The sequence below is a fragment of the Rousettus aegyptiacus genome, unplaced genomic scaffold (assembly GCF_014176215.1).
Source record: "Rousettus aegyptiacus isolate mRouAeg1 unplaced genomic scaffold, mRouAeg1.p scaffold_m13_p_4, whole genome shotgun sequence".
NCBI classification, from domain to species: domain Eukaryota; kingdom Metazoa; phylum Chordata; class Mammalia; order Chiroptera; family Pteropodidae; genus Rousettus; species Rousettus aegyptiacus.
This window is the reverse complement of record NW_023416307.1, coordinates 3,186,396-3,205,413: the sequence shown is the minus strand read 5'-3', so window position 1 is coordinate 3,205,413 and position 19,018 is coordinate 3,186,396. Positions and strand designations below refer to the sequence as shown.

Below are 19,018 nucleotides of genomic sequence, written 5' to 3'. Positions count from 1 at the left end.
AGTATAGCGGAACCTTGAACAATGCAGGGCTTAGGGGTGCCGACCCCATGCAGTTGGAAATTTGTGTATAACTCTTAACTTCCCCGAAGTCGTATGCTGATAGCTTATGGTTGACTGGAAGCCTTACTGGTAACATTAGTTAATTAACACCTATTTTGCGTGTTACATGTATCATATGCTGTATTCTTACAAAACAGCAAGCTAGAGAAAAGAAAATGTTATTAAGGAAATAACAGAAAATAGAAAATATAGTACTATATTTATCGATATTGCAAGTTTACATTGTTTATGAGATGAATCATCTGTCATTACCTATGTCAATATTGTTTTATATGATAAAAAACACTGTAGGTGTTATGCACCTTACTAACACTAGACATCAAAAATGAAAAGACAATGTGACAGAAATTCGTACTAATTTACAGATAGTGCAGCTCATGCGTTGATAGTGAAGCCGCAGTAGCGTGGTTGGTCTGGTCGCCCAGTGTAGCCATACGGCTGCTTCACGGTAGCCTGGCCTGTGCGCTAACGAACGAATCGTCATAACGTTTTCATGGCATACAGTATTACAGTCATATTTATAGTACAGTGTTGGAAACATTGTTAATTTTCTTTTTAAAAAAACCACTTACCTGTGATGATAAGCTGAAATGCAGCCTCTCCAGTGATGACTGAAGGAGGCATACTTTTTGGTAATTCTTTGAAAGCAAGTTATAAAATCGTGAGAAAACTAATACATTGTTAAATTTTATATTTGACGTCATTCGCTGTTATGCCCACGTAAGGGTAGGCTATCCACCTCCAGACGAGTCTTGCACGTGATGCTTTACACGATGACTGCTTGGCGATGGGGACGATGATGACACAGAAACGTCCCAGAGTTGCTAGATTGTCACAGAAGCCACTCCCACGTACACAGCAGATGCGCTTCTCAGCGTGCGGCATGGCGTGAGTCAGGAAGTGAGAGTGGGTCATCAGAGACGTCTTCACGTCTGCCAGTGGACGCCACGTCCTGTTCTAGGCCACGGAGTCAGGACTGCTACACATACACATGGCACCCAGTGCAGTGGCCGTCTGGTACTCGGGCCATTTTAGAAGCGTAGAGCCTTGTGGTTGCCACGTGTAAGAATTTATTAATCTAGTTGTTCTGAGAGAGAGAAGAGCTATAAAAATGTGGGAAATTTTGTAATAAGATATCTGGTCTAATAGACCATGGTTATAGTTTGGTCAATATGTATTTCAAGGAGTGTGGCAACAGCTGTAGGTGGATGAAGTGACATTGTTTTTCAGAAGATAGGTACTGTAACAAAGTACTGGGAGACTTTGCAGCAGAATGGTCTTCATGGTTATTCTTCGTGGTAGGGTTATGTATGATTTTACTTCTTTATGTTTTCTATAATTTACAGTTTTAAAAAAGAATATTAATTGTTTTGTAATCAGGAAAACAGTAAATTATAAATTAAAAGTCTTGAAACTGAAAGGATAAAAATAAAGACCTTCACATTGAGTAGCCTGTGGGGTGAGGCACGTTGGTCTCGCGGTCTCAGGCGGAGGAGGTGGGAGCGGTCGCGGGAGAGGCAGGCGCACTCGGCGGGGGTATGTGGAAGTTTCTGCCTGACGTCTTTGTTTTTCATTTCTCTAAAAACGTTTCCTGGCCATGCCAGTCCTCCTCCCACTGGTCGCTTTGTTTCACAGAAGAGTCCACGTCATCAAAGACGTCCAGAGCATCTGAACAGCTGGGACCTCGTGGCCGGTTCTCTGCCTCAGCGGTTCTCAGACCCCTGCCCCTCCGCCATCCTCGGTGTCACACGTGTGGGGCAGTGCTCCTGTGCGTTGGGTCGTCTGCGCCGGCACCTCTGGTCTGCCGTCTGCTAGCGCTTGAATTTCTCCAGGATCTGTATCTTGACACCCTTTGCCACACCTGCTTGTGGCTTTTTGGCCGCATCCACAGTCTCTCATGATTCGTTCGTTGCTTGGCTGTCACGCACAGCCTCTGCACGTGGTGTCCCCAGCAGGGAGTCATTGTTTCGGACTTGATGGCTCTCATGGCTTTTCTCTAACAACAGTGGCGTTTTCAGGAGTGTGATCCTTCCAGACTGTCACGATGTTCTGCCGGGGTTCTCTCTCATGGTGTTGACAGACCATGTGTAATGAGCCGTAAAGGTCCTTATGGCCTTTGCTCTAGAGTCTGAATTAAACATGTCATGTTTGGGACAGGTACTCAGTCCACTTCAGCGCCTTTTCTGTTGAACTCAGGGGATTCTGGGAGGCCAGGGGCACTGTCCAATATCAGAAGAACTTTAAAAGGCAGTCCCTAACGGGCCAGGTTCTTCCTGGCCTCAGGGACAAAGCATCAGTGGAACCAATCCAGGAAAAGGGTTCTCGTTGTCCAGGCCTTCTTGAGGGACAGCCCAGATCGGCGGCTGGCGTTTATCTTCGCCCTTCAAGGCTGAGGGTCAGCGGCGTCAGAGCCCGGGGCCGTCGTCCATTTGCACACAGCGGAGTTGGCCTGTCCCTTCCTGCCTTAAATCCTGGTATTTGCTTTTCTTCCTTACTAATAAATGTCTTTTGTGGCATTTTTTTTCCCCTCCAAAATAGGGCACTTTCATCTGCATTTAAAACCTTTTCAGGCAGATATTGTTTCTCAACGATTTTCTTAGTGGCGCCTGGGAACTCCGTACTGCCTTGTGGTCGGCAGAAGCTGCTTCTCTTGTTATCCTGACACTCTTTAAGCCAGACCGCTTTCTGAAACTATCAGACCATCCTTGGCTGGCCTTAAATTCTCCAGCTTTAGATCTTTCACCCTTCTTTTGCTTTAAGTTGCCATATAATGACTTCGTTTTTCTCAAATCATATCTGAGTCTATAGGTAGGTCTTCCTGGTAGCAGGCCTGCACCCACATAAAATGCATTTTCAGCATGAGGGTAAAAAGGGGTTTGGCAACAAGTACAAGGTTTTCACGCAGAGCTACAGTATTGTTTTCACAAATTTCCTTTTCTTATTTATTGATGATCCTTTTGATATATTTATTTATTTTGAAATGCCGGGCACCCGCAGACCTCAATATGTGGTGCATATCAAGCAGTTCAGCTTTTTCCTGTAATGTCATGACTGTCCCTGCTTCCTGGGAGCTCTTCCAGCATCTCCGGTGGCGCTTCGTGTGGGTCCCATTGCTAGTATATAGTTATACTAGGACTTTGCTAAATTTACCAATTTGTTCTAGTTTTTGTTTGTTTTAGATTCTGTGAGGCTTTCAGCTTAATCTGTGAATGAGCAGTTTTATTCTTTCAGTCTGTATGCCTTTCTTTTTCTTATTTTATTTTACTGACAAGGACCTCTGTACGTTGAGTAGTGATGGTGATAATTGACATCTTTCCATGTCCCCAATCCTATGGGAAAGGCACGTCGTCAACATCCAGGATGACGTTAGCTGCATGTTGCTTTGTAGCCCTCCACCCGGTTGAAGGAGTAGGTTTTCTATGTTTAGTGTCTTGAGAGAATTGGTGTGTGTTTGGTTGATTGGTTGGTTGAAGTCATGAGTGGATTTTGAATGTTGTCACATACTTCTCCTGCATCTAAGAGATGATCATGTGATTTTCTCCTGTTATGTGGTAAAATACATTAATTGGAGGATATTAAGCTCAACCTATAGTAAACCACATTTGGCCTTAATATACTATTAATTTATTACCATAATTTACTATCATTTACTGCCATAAAATATAAAGAAATTATAATGTGGTTTGGCCTTAACAGTATATATTGCAGGGTTCAGTTTGGTAGTTTTTTGGTAGGAATTTTGTTTCTTTATCGTTAGATGGATATTTGTCAAAAATTTCACAGTATCATCATTAGGTTTTTATGTCAGGATTATGCTGGTCTCAAAATAATTAGGACGTATTCTTGATTTTTCTGAAAGAATTTGTATAAGATTAGCATATTTCTTTTGTATGTTTAATAGAGTTCATTGATGACTTCATCAGGACCTGGGATATTCTTTGCTACTATTGCAATTCACAGGTTTGGGGGTAAATATATGACTGTTAAGATTTTTTTTAAGTGAATTTTGGTACGCTGTGCTTTTCAAGAATCTCATCCTTAGCATCTCAGTTGTTTGTTAGCATAAACTTATCCATAATATTTCATTATTTTTTAAATTTCTGGAGGTTCCGTAGTGATATTCTTCTCTTTTATTCCTGATATCAGTCATTCGTATTTTCTCTTTTCTCTATTACTTTTGCTAAGGGTTTATTAAACTTATTATTCTTTCAAACAACCAGCTTCTGGTTCGTCAGTCTTTTTTTTTTTCTCTAATCTTAGTCTAGATTTTATTTCAGTGATTTTTGCTCTTTATTGTTTCCTTCTAACTTTAGTCGGAATTTACTTTTTCTAGTTTATGAAGGCGGAAGCTTAGATCATTTATTTAAAATTTCCTTCTCTTATAGCATTGAGTAGTATAAATTTCCCCATAAGCACTGCTTTAGTGGCATCTTGCAACTTTTGATATGTTTTATAATCGATAACAATTTTTTATTTTTCAGTTATAGTTGGCATACAATACTATATTAGTTTCACATGTACAGCATGGTGGTTAGACATCTGTGTAACTCACAGAGTGATCACCTTAATAACTCTAGTGCCCCTCGGACACCATACATAGTTACTAACAATATTATTGGCTTATATTCCTTGTGCTATACTTTCCATCTCTATGACTACCAATTTGCAACTACCAGTTTGTACTTCTTAATCCTTTCCCCATTTTTCACCGCCCCCCCCCCCCCCCCCCAACATATGGCTGCCACCTATACTGGGCTTACAGACAGACAGGTGCCTCAAGGCACTGGAACCCTGGGCTGAAGATCCCAGTGTGCGGCTGGGACCCCTCGCTCCTCTGGTGGCGGGGGGGGGGGGGTGGGTAGTGGCTTTGCAGCCAGAGATTGCCCTTCCGATTTGATTCTCGATTGCCGACTAGGCCGGTTCACGTCCCCACTCCTCCTACCTTTATGAGGTGACTTAGTAATGGGGCTTCTGTTCAGCCAGACCTCTGGTGACTCCGTACACTGGTTGCTCTGTAGTTTTGTTAAAATTTTGGTGTGGTTGCTGGAGGAGGCACGCCCAGCTGCTACCTTCTGTGCTGTCTTGAGTCCCGTTGATATGTTTTAACTATTGTTTTGAAATGTTTCTAATTTCTCTGTGATTTCTTTATTGGCCCATTGTTATTTGGAATGTTGATTTTTAATTTCAAAGTATTCGAGAATTTTCAAAATATCTTAATGCTACTGATTTCTAATTCAGTAGCATTGTGTTCAGAAAATACGATTTCATTCCTTTAAAATTTATTGAGACTTGTTTCATGACCTAACACGTCATCCGTCTTGGTGAACGTTCCATGTGCACTTGAAAAGAATTGTGTTTTGTAATCGTTTGGTGTCGTAGTCTACAAATGTCAGTGTGTCAGGTTCTCTGATATTTTTCTTCACATCCTTTATGTCCTTAACTGTGTGTGTGTATGTGTGTCTGTCAATTTATATTTATTTTTTCAGTAACAGACGAATGCTTTTTTTGAAGTTGTCTTAATAGGTGCTTACTCATTTAGTATTAGTAACACTTTGTGATAGAGTCACTCTTTCATCACCATGAAATGACCCTCTTTATCTCTAATAATATTTTTGTCTTTAAGTCTTCTTCGTCCAATATTACAGTAGTTCCATCAGCTTTCTTATTCTTAAATTTTTCATAGGACATATTTTTCTATCCGTTTACTTTATGCTTGTCCATATTTTTATATATTGTAAAGTAGGACTTTTGTATACAGCATGGAGTTGTCATGCTTTTTAACCCAGCCTAATAATATTTTTCTTTTATAATGAGTGTTTAGTCCATTAAATTATCCAGAGGTGTGGGTTTTAGACTGTCTTAGTCGTGTTTTCTTTGTCTCGTCTCTTCTTCGTTCCCCTTCTTTCCTGCCTTCTTGCATTGACTACTTTCAGATATTCCATTGCATCTTCTCTATTGACGTTTTAGTTATTTCTTTGTGTGTAATTTTTAGTATTGCTTTTATTATATGCACCTTTAACTTATTATTTGACCTTCACATATCACTTGATAACCCCTGTAATAACCACGGGCTTTTACTAACCCCTTCCATCTCTTGTGCACTTGCCATCATACTATATTCACTTGTGTTGTGCCCTTCACAACACATCATCAACTGCTTAAATCAAAGAGGACTTCTAAAGAGATTTTAAAACACATAAAAATTAAGCTAATGAAAAGATCTTTTCCAATTACCCACAAAGTTATTTATTCTTTTCTGCAATTCCTGGCTTCCATCTGGTATTATGTTCCTTCATTCTGAAGAACTTCAACTTTTTATTTTATGGTGAAAAACCTCTGTTTGATGGATTCTCTCAACAGTCATTTATATGAAGACCTTTATTCACTTTCATTTTGAAGATGTTTTCTATGGATATGGAAATTCTCATGGATATAGCATACTATGGTGACATTTCAGCAAAAGAAAAAAAGATGTTATAGCATTGTTTAGGAATGTTAATGACATTGATTTTACTGTCGCACAGTTTCTGAAGAGAAGTCTAAGCTTTGTTCCCTGTCTGTAATGTTTCTTCTCTTTCCTCTTGGCTGATTTCATGTTTGATTTTTCAGTTGTCGGTTATGTTTCTAGGTATATATATATTTTTTGTATTTTCCTTGGAGTTAGCTAAGTTTTCTTGGATCTGTGGGTTGATCTCTTTCATTAATTTTTTAAAGTCATCGGACTTTTTTTTTTTCTTCAAGTATTTGTTCTTGTCTTCTAATTCCCCAAATACATGTACGTTATAGTGCTTAATATTAGAAGTATCTGGTTTATTTTGTATCATAGGTTGGATAATTTATTTGCTCTGTCTTTAGTTCACGGATTTTTTTCTTATGCCAAGTCCAGTCATCTATTAAATGGATTCTTCATTTCCGATATTGGATTTTTTGTTGTTGTTCCAGCATTTCCACGTTCTCATTTATCATTTTTTAAAAATAGTTTTAATTTTCTCTTCCGAAGTCCTTCAATCTATACATACATGCTATCTACCTTTTGAATTAACCTGTTCATCACACTTATTTAAAATGCCTGTCTGCGAGTTTCAACATCCAGGTCATTTATTTATGTGGGTCTCTTTTTAAGAAAATCATTCATTCATTCATTTATACATACTTCTTTATGGACACGTTTTGGTGGTGGTTTGTGTTTATAATTTTTAAATGTATGCCAGACTGTCTGTATTTGAGAACCGTCGAGATGGAAGAAAATCTCAGGCCTGCCTGTTATTCTGTCAGGTCGCTAGTGGGGGACCGATCCGATCTGGTTTGTGGTTTAGCTGCATCTGGGTTTTCTTTATTTGCTTTGTTTATTTATTGGACTTAAATTCTATCCTTCACCGTCTTCATAGGTGTTAAGCAGTGTTTGTAGAGACTGGGAAGGGTGCGCATGGGCAGATTTTCATCCAGCCAGAAGCCCATTCCTGCCTGCCCTGTTGTGCCCCAGGCAATCTGTGTTCATTTGCTGCTCCACCCCCAGAGTGCAGTGCCCCGGGGATCCTATCTGGGCTCCTCTGCCTCCCCCCATCCTCCAGCCTGTCCACAGGTAGCTGTTAGAAGCTGGTTCAGAGTTGGAGCCGGATTCTCCCCACCCACATCAATGACATTTGCTCCTTCTCCTGCCTTAAGAAGGAAAGGCTTTTCATTTTCTGGAATTTCCATAATTCTGATTTCTTTAATCATCAGCTCTGTGATGGGTTTTTTTAAAAAAGGAATGATTTTATGACTTCTCTGGCAGGCTTATTTTTGCTTTTAAAGTGAGGACAGTGGTCTTTCCTAAATTTCAACATTATAACTAGAAGCAAAAACCCAGTGATGCTATTCTGAATTAATTTAGTATTTATAGGGATTTTAAGAGTTATAATATCTATTAAAAAATGAGTTTTCAGAAAATCTCAACACGCGTAAAGGTGATTTATTACTAAACATTTTCTGAAGGGAGGCATAAACCAAATTTGCTTGTAGTTTTTTTTATCTAAACATAAGCAGGTAGGATTAGATTAGATCATACTTCTTTACTGGGAGCATGCTCGGAGCAATCAGCACAGCTTCAGTGAGCACTGTCATTGCCGAAGTGCAGCCAGGTTCTCAGGTGCATCAGGCAGAAAAGGGATTCAGAACCACTGGGCAGGACGAGAGGTCGGCGCATCCCCCTTATAAAGGACCAGAAAGTGAAGGTTTAGGCTGTGTGTGCTTCTGTTGTGTGTGCTTACTTGGTTCTGTTTGTTTTTACAACCTTTAAAATTATAAAAACTCTTTGTAGCTGAGGCTGTACACAAACAGGCCTGGGCCAGGTCGTGACCCCAGGGCTTGGTGGTCTCTACAGTCATTTTTGGTCTCAAGATTCCTTTGTACTTGGAACAGTAATGTTTGAAAATATATTAGAGGATCTAACTATAATGCATTCTTTTTAATAAAGCCTTCAACATGTAATGCATTTCAGCATATTTTAAGTTATGTAGACTCATGTATATCCCATCAAATTTAGAGAAAGCTTTTTTTTTTCTTCTCTTTAGGAATATAAACCACCAGGAACCCGTAAACTTCATAATATTCTTGGAGTGGAAACAGGAGGACCTGGTGGGCGTCGTGCTGGGGAGTCGGGTCATACGGTAGCTGACTACTTGAAGTTCAAAGACCTCATTTTAAGGATGCTCGATTATGACCCCAAAACTCGAATTCAACCTTACTATGCCCTGCAGCACAGTTTTTTCAAGAAAACAGCCGATGAAGGTACAAATACAAGTAATAGTGTGTCCACGAGCCCTGCGATGGAGCAGTCCCAGTCTTCAGGCACCACCTCCAGCACATCTTCAAGCTCAGGTGTGTCCTTTTGCTGTTAGATTGGGCTCTCAAAATGTTTGCTCTTCCCTTTGCAAAGTGGCGTTTTTTTTTTAAGTGATTTTTAGAACTTGTTAATGGGGTGGGGAGGAATTATTTGACCTAGTCTATTCTTTGTAGTCAGTAAAAAATTCCCCTTCCCCCTGAAGCTTCAATTCTTAATTATGCATGGTAGCTGGAAACAAAACTCTTCATGAACCAAAAATTTTAATTGTTTTTTAAATGGAAAGACTTTGTCCACATCTTCAGTTTTCCCTTAATGAAACCAAACTTGATTGGATTTTGCCTCAGTGGTCGATGTGAAAGAATTCAGGTGCCTTTCTGTTAATGTAGATTTTCTTCACATGCGACATACTTTGTTTCGATGTTACAGAGGTAGAACATAAACTTGGGTGGAATTAACTTGAAACTCACACATTGTTTTGTGTTATGGTACTTAAGGTGGATCGTCGGGGACGAGCAACAGCGGGCGAGCCCGGTCGGATCCCACGCACCAGCATCGGCACAGCGGCGGGCACTTCACCGCCGCCGTCCAGGCCATGGACTGTGAGACGCACAGTCCCCAGGTAAGCCGCCACGCATCCCCGGCCCTGCTTAGGCAGCCGAGTCGGGAGCCACGTGCCTTTTGTGCGACTGAGTCGTTAACTCTAAAGGCTCAGAGCTTCCTCATTTATAAGGAAGTGTAATTTATAACTCAAGAAGCACGTACTCGCAGTTTTCGCCCTTCTTGTTTAGAGAAAGCTCACATTTCCTGGGTGCACACCAGCCATTGCAGCAGATGTTTTCTTCCCGTGTTTATCACATTTACTGCAGCAACATTTCGAGCTTAACACTGTTCAGATTGTCATTTTGCATTGGGAACTGAGAGGGTTAAGTGACTTTCCTTGGGTCACGATCTTAATTACTGTGCTCTACTGCCACCCGTGACCCTTCAGCACTGAGAGTCCTAGAGTCGGAATCAGTTTGTGGTTTAATTTTAACCTCCACATTGTTTTACATTGTTGTGGGCCTGCGTGTGTGTGTGTGTGTGTGCGCGCGCGCATGCACTTGCTTTTAGTTTTTTAAACCTGTTAAAGACCTAATCAAGTAATTTTTAAAAATTGGGTGAAGCAGATGGTGGTAACATTGTACGTTACACTCACTTTGTAAAATACTAAATGAATTCAAACCGAGCATTGCTTTTATGGTACTTTATAATAAGTGGCCACTGTGTTATTTGAGTGAAAAAAAAAAAAAAACGAAGTTGTGGACTGTCTCCCCGTTCCTGAGATGGGGGCTCCTGGATGATGCTGGGGAAGATCACACACATGAGATACTCTGTTCCTGCCGTCAGTGAGTCTTCACTGACCTGCACTGGGCGCTCTTACACGCTTCTCAAGTCATCTCTCTCCCATTCTCTAATAATTGTTTCAAACTTTTCTTAGACACCTTTGACCTCCCCTTCTCCCTTTCGCTCCTCGCTGTGCAGAGGAGAGTCTTCCGACGTGACCGCCTCGACCGTGCTGCGGTCCAGCCTGCCGCCCGCGTGCGCACTGCTGTCGCCCCGTTGTTTCTCGGAGGCCTTTCTCTCACCTGGCACGCTCCCCGGCTGAGCGCATGCGCGCTCACCATCCTGACCTGCCTGTCCCTCCCGTGCCCAGGGCCCTTGTGTCCAGTCGGTTCTTCTAAATGCCACTCTGCGGTCTCCACGCCGTGACATTGCAGATGCATCGCGTAAACCAGCGCCATCGTTTTCCTCCCCCGCACGGCTTCCACTTTTATTGACTCTGTACACCTGGCCCCAAATTTGCCCGTTTGCTCAAGTCACACACCTGGGGGTGGGCAGTCAGTCCTGACCCCTGCTTCCGCACTCCCCGCACTGAATCAGATCGTAAGTTATGTGGACTCCGAAGACCTGAAACACGTGTTTGCTGTCCGCCCTGCCCTCGCTGCGTCTGCGCTGGCTGTGTCGCCGCGGACGACCTGACCGGTGCCCAGCGCCCCGCTTTGTTCCCGCCAGCGTCGTCGTGGTCTCTGCAGCCAGGGCCGCTCACCCGTGAGGCAGTCTGGCCCGGCTCTTGCCCCCGCTCTAAACCACTCTTCGGCTTCTCTTGCACTTAAACACGTTAGACTTGTCGGGGAGGTCGCGGCGGCTTCCGTGACCGTCCCTTCCTCCTCGCCGTCCCCTGGCTCGCGGGAGCCTTTTTCGTTGGTCCGGTATCCCGTGTTCCCTTTCTCGGCCCTCACGCCCACTGCGCCCCGCCGGGAGCGCCGTCCTCCCTCTGCGCCTCGCCGGCTGCTCCTTGCCTTCGTCCCCTGACGGACCCCGCCGCCAGAGGCTTCCCTGCCTCTCCAGGCCAGCGTCCCCCTCCGAGCGCGTGAAGACTGCAGACACTTCACGCTCACCCGAGGGTCGCGCGAGGCTGCGCGTCGCCCACCGGAAGCTAACGTTGTCCCTTGTTTGCCTCAGTCCTTTTTTATATAATTTCTGAATAGTTGATATAGTCACATGGTTGAAAAATAAGTACACATAAAAGGGAATTCAGAGACGTCTTCCCTCGTATGTCCTTTAGACACCTAATTTCTAATTATGTTTTGTATTCCTGAGATATTTTATGCATATGGAAGTATATAAATATATGTATGTATCTTCACCTAACCTTTGTATACCATATACACTGTCTTACATGTTTTGCATATTTTATATATATTTTGGAAGTGTTTTTATATCAGTACATAGATAGCTATTTTCCCTTTTTTCTTTTTTTTTTTACAGCCACACAGCGTTCCATTGTTCAGATACTCAGTGCGTCGTTTCCGTAGTCCCCTATTGATGGACTTTGGGTTTATTTTCAGCCTCTACTACTGCAGATGGTGCTGTGATACACACCGTGCTCTGTGCATATGTCATTGCAGACACATGCAGTTCACCTGTGATGTGAGCCCCTGCACATCACGTTGCTGGGTCAGAGGGCATCACCATTTGTGATTTTGATAGCTTTTGCCACATTGCCTTCCACATACTTTTCCCAGATTCATTTCCCACTGGCAGTTTGGAGAAGCAGTCAGCGTGATAACCTTTGGGTGCATCTGAGGTGAAAAGTCATATTGGACAGAGTATAGTTTTATTTTGCTTATTTCTTTTTATGCGTGAATTTGAATAGCTTCATAGTTTTAAAAACCATTAGTTATTTTCTGAGAACCTACTGCCTATTTTTCTACTGGATTGTTTTCAACAGTATTTTTCGAATTTTCTTTCTCAGACCCCCTTGGTTGAGTAAATATTTAATGACCTGTGCTAGCCACTGGTGATGTGGCTTTGCCTTCCTACAGCTTAAAGTGATATAGTAAATAATTAATCAAATGAATAGAAAATTACAAGTACCATTAACTGTTACAAAGAAAATAAGACAGGATAATGTAATAGAGAATGGCTGTTTGGGATGTATTAATTCAAGTAGGCCAAACTGATAATAGGTAGATCCCCAAAATATGGTAGCTTAAAGAGAATGAAGGTGCTTCTTTTTTAATCTAATAGTCCAGAAGTGGGTATTTAAATTAGTGGCATGGCTTCTCTCCCGTGTCCCAAGTTCCTACCATCTTGTGGCTCCTCTCTCCCCTAGGCCTAATTGTTTGTGGCATTCGGCAGAGGTATTTTGTGGGCCAGGTTTGGCCATGACCTTGAAACTTTCATTCATATTTCGTTGACTAAAACTGAGTCCCATGGCCATACCTAAGTATAGGGGAGGTTGGGAAATGTAGTCTAGCCGTGTACCCAGGAAGAATACCTTTTTGGGAGACAGCTAGTAGCCTCTGTCTCGATTTGGGGCAGCATTGGCCAGAGTGGTCAGGGGCGACTCTGGAACGGAAACGATGGGAGAGAAGCATCCAAGCAGAAATTAGAAGTCAGAGCATTCTGAGCAGAAGGGGACAGTAAGTACGAGTGCCGTGAGGCATTCGAAAGGCCTCGGCCAGCTGGAGGGATGGAAGAAAGGCCCTGTGGCTGGCAGCGGGAGGAAGGGTGGCCTTTGGGACTGGTTGGAGACGTGGGTGTTGACCAGATCGTGCAGATCACTGTATGGAGTTTGGATTATTTTGTTGTTGTTTGGTTGTCTCTTTTTAAAATTCCATATATAAGGAAGATCATACAGTATTTGTCTTTCTCAGCCTAAATCATTTCACTTTGGCATATAATGCCCCCGAGGTCTATCCATGTTGTCACAAATGACAAGACTTCATTTTTTCTTTCATATTCCACTGTGTATAGATGGATCACAGTTTCTTTATCTATTCATCCATTAATGGACGCTTAGGTTGTTTACATATCTTGGTTTTTATAAATAATGCTGCAGTGAACAGGGGAGTACATAGATCTTTTTGAGTTAGTGTTTTCATTTTCTTTGGTCGAATATCCACAGGTGGAATTGTTGGAGCATATGGTAGTTCTCTTTTAATTTTTTGAGGACTCTCCATTTGTTTATCATAGCGGGTGTACTAATTTACATTCCCACCAACAGTGCATGAAGATTTCTTATTTCTCCACATCCTTATCAATACTTGTTATTTGGTTTTTTGTTTGTTTTTTTATGATAGCCATTCTCATTGTGGTTTTGGTTTGTGTTCCATGGTAATTGATGATATCAAACATCTTTTTGTGTCCCTGTTGGTCATCTGTATGTCTTTGAAAAAATGGCAATTCACAGCCTTTGGCCATTTTTTCATTGGGTTGTTGTGTGGAGTTTTTTGTTGTGTTTTGTTTTTCGCTATTGAGTTGTGTGAGTTCTTCCTATATTTTGGATGTTCACCCCTTACACAGCATGTGATGTGTAAATGTTTCCTCCCTGTTCGGTAGGTTGCCTTTTCATTTCGTTGATGGTTTCTGCTGTGCAGAACCTTTTTAGTTTGATGTACTCCCACTTGTTTATTTTTGCTTTTGTTACTTGTACTTTTGGTGTCAGATTCAAAAAATCATCACCAAGATGTACGCCCTGTGTTTTCTTTTAAGAGTTTTATGGTTTCAGGTCCTTCGTTTAAGTCTTTAATCGATTCATTTTGAATTAATTTTTGTGTTCGGTATAACATAGTGGGAGAAGTTTGTTCTTTTGTATGTGGCTGTCCAGTTTTCCCAACACCATTTATTGAAGAAATTGTCCTCTCCCCATCTCACATTCTCGGTTCCTTTGTAATAAATAATTGACTATGTGTGCATGGGTTCATTGCCGGGCCCCCTGTTCTGTTCGATTGATCTACGTGTCTTTTTATGTCAGTACCATACTCTTTTAATTATTATAGCTTCGTAATGTAGTTTGAAGCTAAGGAGTGTGATGCCTCCAGCTTTGTTCTTATTCAAGATTGTTTTGGCTATTTGGGTTCTTTTGTGGTTCCATAAAAATTTTAGGATTACTCGTTTCCATTTATTTGAAAAATGCCATTGAAATTTTGATAGGGATTTCATTGAATCTGTAGATTGCTTTGGGTAGTATTGACATTTTAACAATATTGATTCTTCCGATTCATTTACACAGAGTAACTTTCCATTTGTTTGTGTCTTCTTCGGTTTCTTTAATTAGTATCTTGTAGTTTTCCATATTAAGGTCTTTCACCTCCTTGGTTAAAATTATTTCTAGATATTTCATTTTTGATGCAGTTGTAAATGGGATTGTTTTCTTTAATTCTCTGATAGTTCATTATTAGTGTATAGAACTGTAACTGGTTTTTGTGTATTGATTTTGTATCCTGCAACATTATTGAATTTGTTCTGTTTTTGATGAAGTCGTTAGGGTTTCCTATGTATGTCATTTGCAAATAATGACAATTTTACTCTTGCTTTCCAATTTGGATGCCTTTTATTTTTATTTTTTTTGCCTAATTTAGATTTGTGTTTTTAAGAAGATTATTCTTGTGATTTTATAGAGAATAGATTGGGAAAAGGCACGGATGGAAGCCGGGAGCTGGTTTAGGAGGCTGTTGTATTAATCTAGGCAAGAGATGATGGTGGCCTGGAATAGAGTGTTGGTGGTGGAGATGGAGAAAAAGTAGCTAGGTTTGGGCTCCTATTTGAAGGTAGCTTCAGTGGTACTTGCTGATGATTTGGATGGAGTCGAGCAAATGGATGGATAATAGTGATTTTATTGAAACAAGAAAGATGGAGAGAGGAGGGGCTTTAGGGAGAAAGTGAAGGATTCCTTTTGGACCTGTCAATTACTAGCTGTCCCTTTCCAGACAAAGCTTGCTGACCCCTGGCATATATATAAGCTGTGCTTCCGAGGAAAGAAAGTGGCCTGTGACACTCAGGAGCCTGGTTATGGGTATAACTTGTTAAAAATTGTAGCTTTTGTAATAAAGTATTTTTCATTCTCGAACATGTTTAGAATTTTGCTTTAAAGAAGTGTTCAACACGTTTTAAGTTTCATACTCTCCCCTCTCTGACGTAGATGCTAGCGTCATAGGTTTCGATTGAAGATTACAACTTGGGAACAGTACTTGGAATAAATCCTTTTCAAATCTGTTCTTACAGGTGCGCCAGCAGTTTCCTGCTCCCCTTGGTTGGTCAGGCACTGAAGCTCCTACACAGGTTACTGTTGAAACTCATCCTGTTCAAGAAACAACCTTTCATGTAGCCCCTCAACAGAACGCATTGCATCATCACCATGGAAACAGTTCCCATCACCACCACCACCACCACCACCACCACCACCACCACGGACAACAAGCCTTGGGTAACCGGACCAGGCCAAGGGTCTACAATTCTCCAACGAATAGCTCCTCTACCCAGGATTCTATGGAGGTTGGCCATAGTCACCACTCCATGACATCCCTGTCTTCCTCTACTACTTCTTCCTCCACATCTTCCTCCTCTACTGGTAATCAAGGCAATCAGGCCTACCAGAATCGCCCAGTGGCTGCTAACACCTTGGACTTTGGACAGAATGGAGCTATGGACGTTAATTTAACCGTCTACTCCAATCCCCGCCAAGAGACTGGCATAGCTGGACATCCAACATACCAATTCTCTGCTAATACAGGTCCTGCACATTACATGACTGAAGGACATCTGACACTGAGGCAAGGGGCCGAGCGAGAAGAGTCCCCCATGACAGGGGTTTGTGTGCAACAGAGTCCTGTAGCTAGCTCGTGACTAAACTGAAACTTGAGTTTGTTTCTTGTGTGTTTTTATAGAAGTGGTGTTTTTTTCCAAAAAACAAAGTGCAAAGCTGCTTGAATCAGAAGGAGATTAACACACTGAACCGCTACAAGAGGGCAAAGCTGACTTTTTTTTTTTTTAACTTGAAAAGATTGCAAAGGGACAATGAAGTTTTTAAAAGAGCCATGTCCAAACCCATCTTCATGGATAGCTCAGAGGTGTCCTCTTATTGCCTCCCCCATTTTAACTTGCCACATCCCGATCATAGTGGGGTTTTTGTCTTTCTATTCAACAAAAGTTAATGTTCAGATGTTGGTCTTGGTCATTTGCCAACTAATTTTAAAATAAAAAGGCACTGCACATAATTTGCATACAGGGCCCCATGAGGGTGTATTTTCCTTTTTGTTTTTTCCTTTTTTTCTTTTTTTGTTTCTGTTTGGTTTTGGGTGGGGGGTGGGGAACGTGGGATTTTAAGTCCTCTAAACACACACGGAAATGCAGTACTGTAAGGAAGAGGGACCTCCAGCTTACACAAACATCACCTTCAGCTGTATGGAAGGGACGGTGGTTTTGGCGTTTGTAAGGCACAGTAAGCATGCTGAGTGGCGGGGATCAGAACTCTCCTGTCTGAACCTACTGAGGAGCAAAGCAGCAATTACGTGGGACCCTGTGGGTCTCCTGTTGGAGAGGCCACGGGAAGGTAGTAAAGGAACGTGACTGGTCTCCCAACCAAGGTGCACTGAGAAGCAATCAACGGGTCAGTCGCGGCCAGTCCTGGGGAGGTCTGAGTGGTGGTCTTTGGGATAACCTTTGGCCTTATGGATTTGGACTCGAAATTAGAAGAGCCTACCATTTCAGATGCAATCACTTTCGGACATGCTTTTGCAGACAGTCCTTAATGCTGAACACACAGAGAATGGGTAATTCAAGAGGCCTTTCTTTTAAAATAGACTTTTGTGACCCACTAATTGTAAGGTATTGCAAGGTCACTTTGCGTGTGTCATAAAGTTGACTTCCTTATTGGTTGAAGGTCACAGAAGTAGTGGTTTGCTTTGATGGAAATAGCTACAGCTGTGTCCCTTCCTGCTTTTTACTTTTTCTTTTGCTTTTTCTCGGCACGTGGTATCTCCACCATTTCTTCTGCACAAAGATGTCTTCTGTTCATCCTGAACATTTTTAAAAAAATGCAGAATTTTATGTGACTGCTTTTTTGCCTCACAATTATGCTGTGAATTTTACAAAAATTTATTTTCTTTTTTGATAATTTATTGTACCAAAGCTGTTTTTATAGCACATAGATGTCTGTAACCAATAATGTAGCAGTTCTGCACTTTGACACAAGGTGTAACTAGACCATTTTTAAATGTCAGTTGAAAATTATGGCTGTACTATTGCTTAAACAAAACTGGAACTGTTGTTGAATCCATAGCCAATACATTTACAGCAATCTCTGTACTGAACATAATAGATTGACATCTAATTCAAGATTACAACATCTGTTACATTCTAAACGTGTTCAGGCTTCTGAAGGTAAAGGGACACTGGATCCAGAAGCTATGGAACCAGCAGTTGATTCTTGTATTCCTGATTAACCTACTCGTAAACTTGAAAGAAAGCAAGACCTTGGTTGCACCGACAGGTCCAAATCTGAGCACGAGTAAAGCAGAACTCTCATGCATGACCCGAAGCGAACAGGCTGGTGTTTAACAGGTGCCTCGTTTTTGAGATTATGCTGCCTTAATGTAACACAGTCTGGCAGTTGCTAAATTTGTGTTCCCATTTTAAATTGACCAATCGTAGGGTGTCATACTTTTGAGCGGTTGAATTGGGAGAGTGAAGATGAGTAATGTACCTGTCCAGGATCAGAAGAAGCCTAGACGAGAAGCAGTGATCTACCTCTGCCGCAGCCCCTGTCAGAACAACTCAGCAGACTCCACTTTGCTCCTGATTGGTCGATTCCATGTGGCTGACTAGGTCATTTTTTTCTGAACAAAAGCAGGTTTTTATATGTAAACAGTGACAAAAGAGAGGCTTACAAGTATGTGAATGTGAATGGAAACTTGGAAATACCCGTTTTTATAAACCACAAAAATTTTTTTGTTGTTAATCAGGAAATCCATATTTATTTTGTAATTAAATGTCAAGCCTGTGGATGATTTTTGAACTTGGTAGTTCATAAAGGTTTACAGTGAATAAAAGGATGTCATCTTGAGTATAGCAATATCAGAAGGAATTCAGTAGTTACTGCTGTTTAGAATATAAGGTAAAGATATCATATGGGTCAGGTCATTTTTTTCTGTGCTGGTTGCCACATCTTAAAAAGCACCAAAAAACAAAAGCAGTTTTTAAACCGCTATTTACATAAAGGAAATCATAAAATCCAATGCTTCTGCATACTGTGTTATGTTACAGTCCAGTTTTGTGTGCTTTACTACACGGTTTGGTTACAGGACTTCTGTGCATTGTAAACATAAACAGCATGGAAAAGGTTAAATACCTGTGTGCAGATTGTAAGATCTGGTCCGGACTTGCTGTGTATATTGTAACGTTAAATGAAAAGAACCCCCTTTGTATTATAGTCATGCGGTCTTATGTATGATAAACAGTTGAATAATTTGTCCTCAGACTCTTTACTATGCTTTTTTAAAATTAATTTAAGAAAAATGTAAACATAGTAAAAATCTTCCTATGCAATCAACCTGGTCCAGGTGATGGTCTGGTAGGTCTGCCGAGTGTAAGTTTAGTCAAGTGTGTGGAAAGGGAAATGATAGTTACTTCGTTGTGGGCTTCAAAAATCTCGGGAAGTAGAAATCGGAGGTTTAATGGATCACTTTGATTTTTACAATTGATCCGTCGTATGAGCGGTTACTATATTCAGTTTCTCCCTGATTCCAACTGCTAATGGTTTGTAATGTTTGAAGTGGATGTGCGAGGTGATTTTCTCTAACAGGCTTCGAC

The 19,018-nt window shown here is 41.4% G+C and overlaps 1 protein-coding gene across 8 annotated transcripts in view; it reads left to right on the top strand.

Annotated features, from left to right (window-relative positions):
* DYRK1A (dual specificity tyrosine phosphorylation regulated kinase 1A) overlaps positions 1–18,686 on the top strand; it is a 131,848-nt gene extending 113,162 nt beyond the window's left edge. For 4 of the 8 annotated variants that reach the window (XM_016123318.2, XM_016123321.2, XM_036218833.1 and 1 more), the window contains exons 9-11: positions 8,613–8,919; positions 9,379–9,503; positions 15,434–18,686. In XM_016123318.2, the coding sequence (XP_015978804.1) occupies positions 8,613–8,919; positions 9,379–9,503; positions 15,434–16,054 (1,053 nt within the window). In that variant the 3' untranslated portion in view covers positions 16,055–18,686. The remainder of the gene's footprint in view (positions 1–8,612; positions 8,920–9,378; positions 9,504–15,433) is intronic. The other 4 variants (XM_016123314.2, XM_016123312.2, XM_016123320.2 and 1 more) reach the window with 1 other exon arrangement.
* Positions 18,687–19,018: the final 332 nt, after the last annotated feature.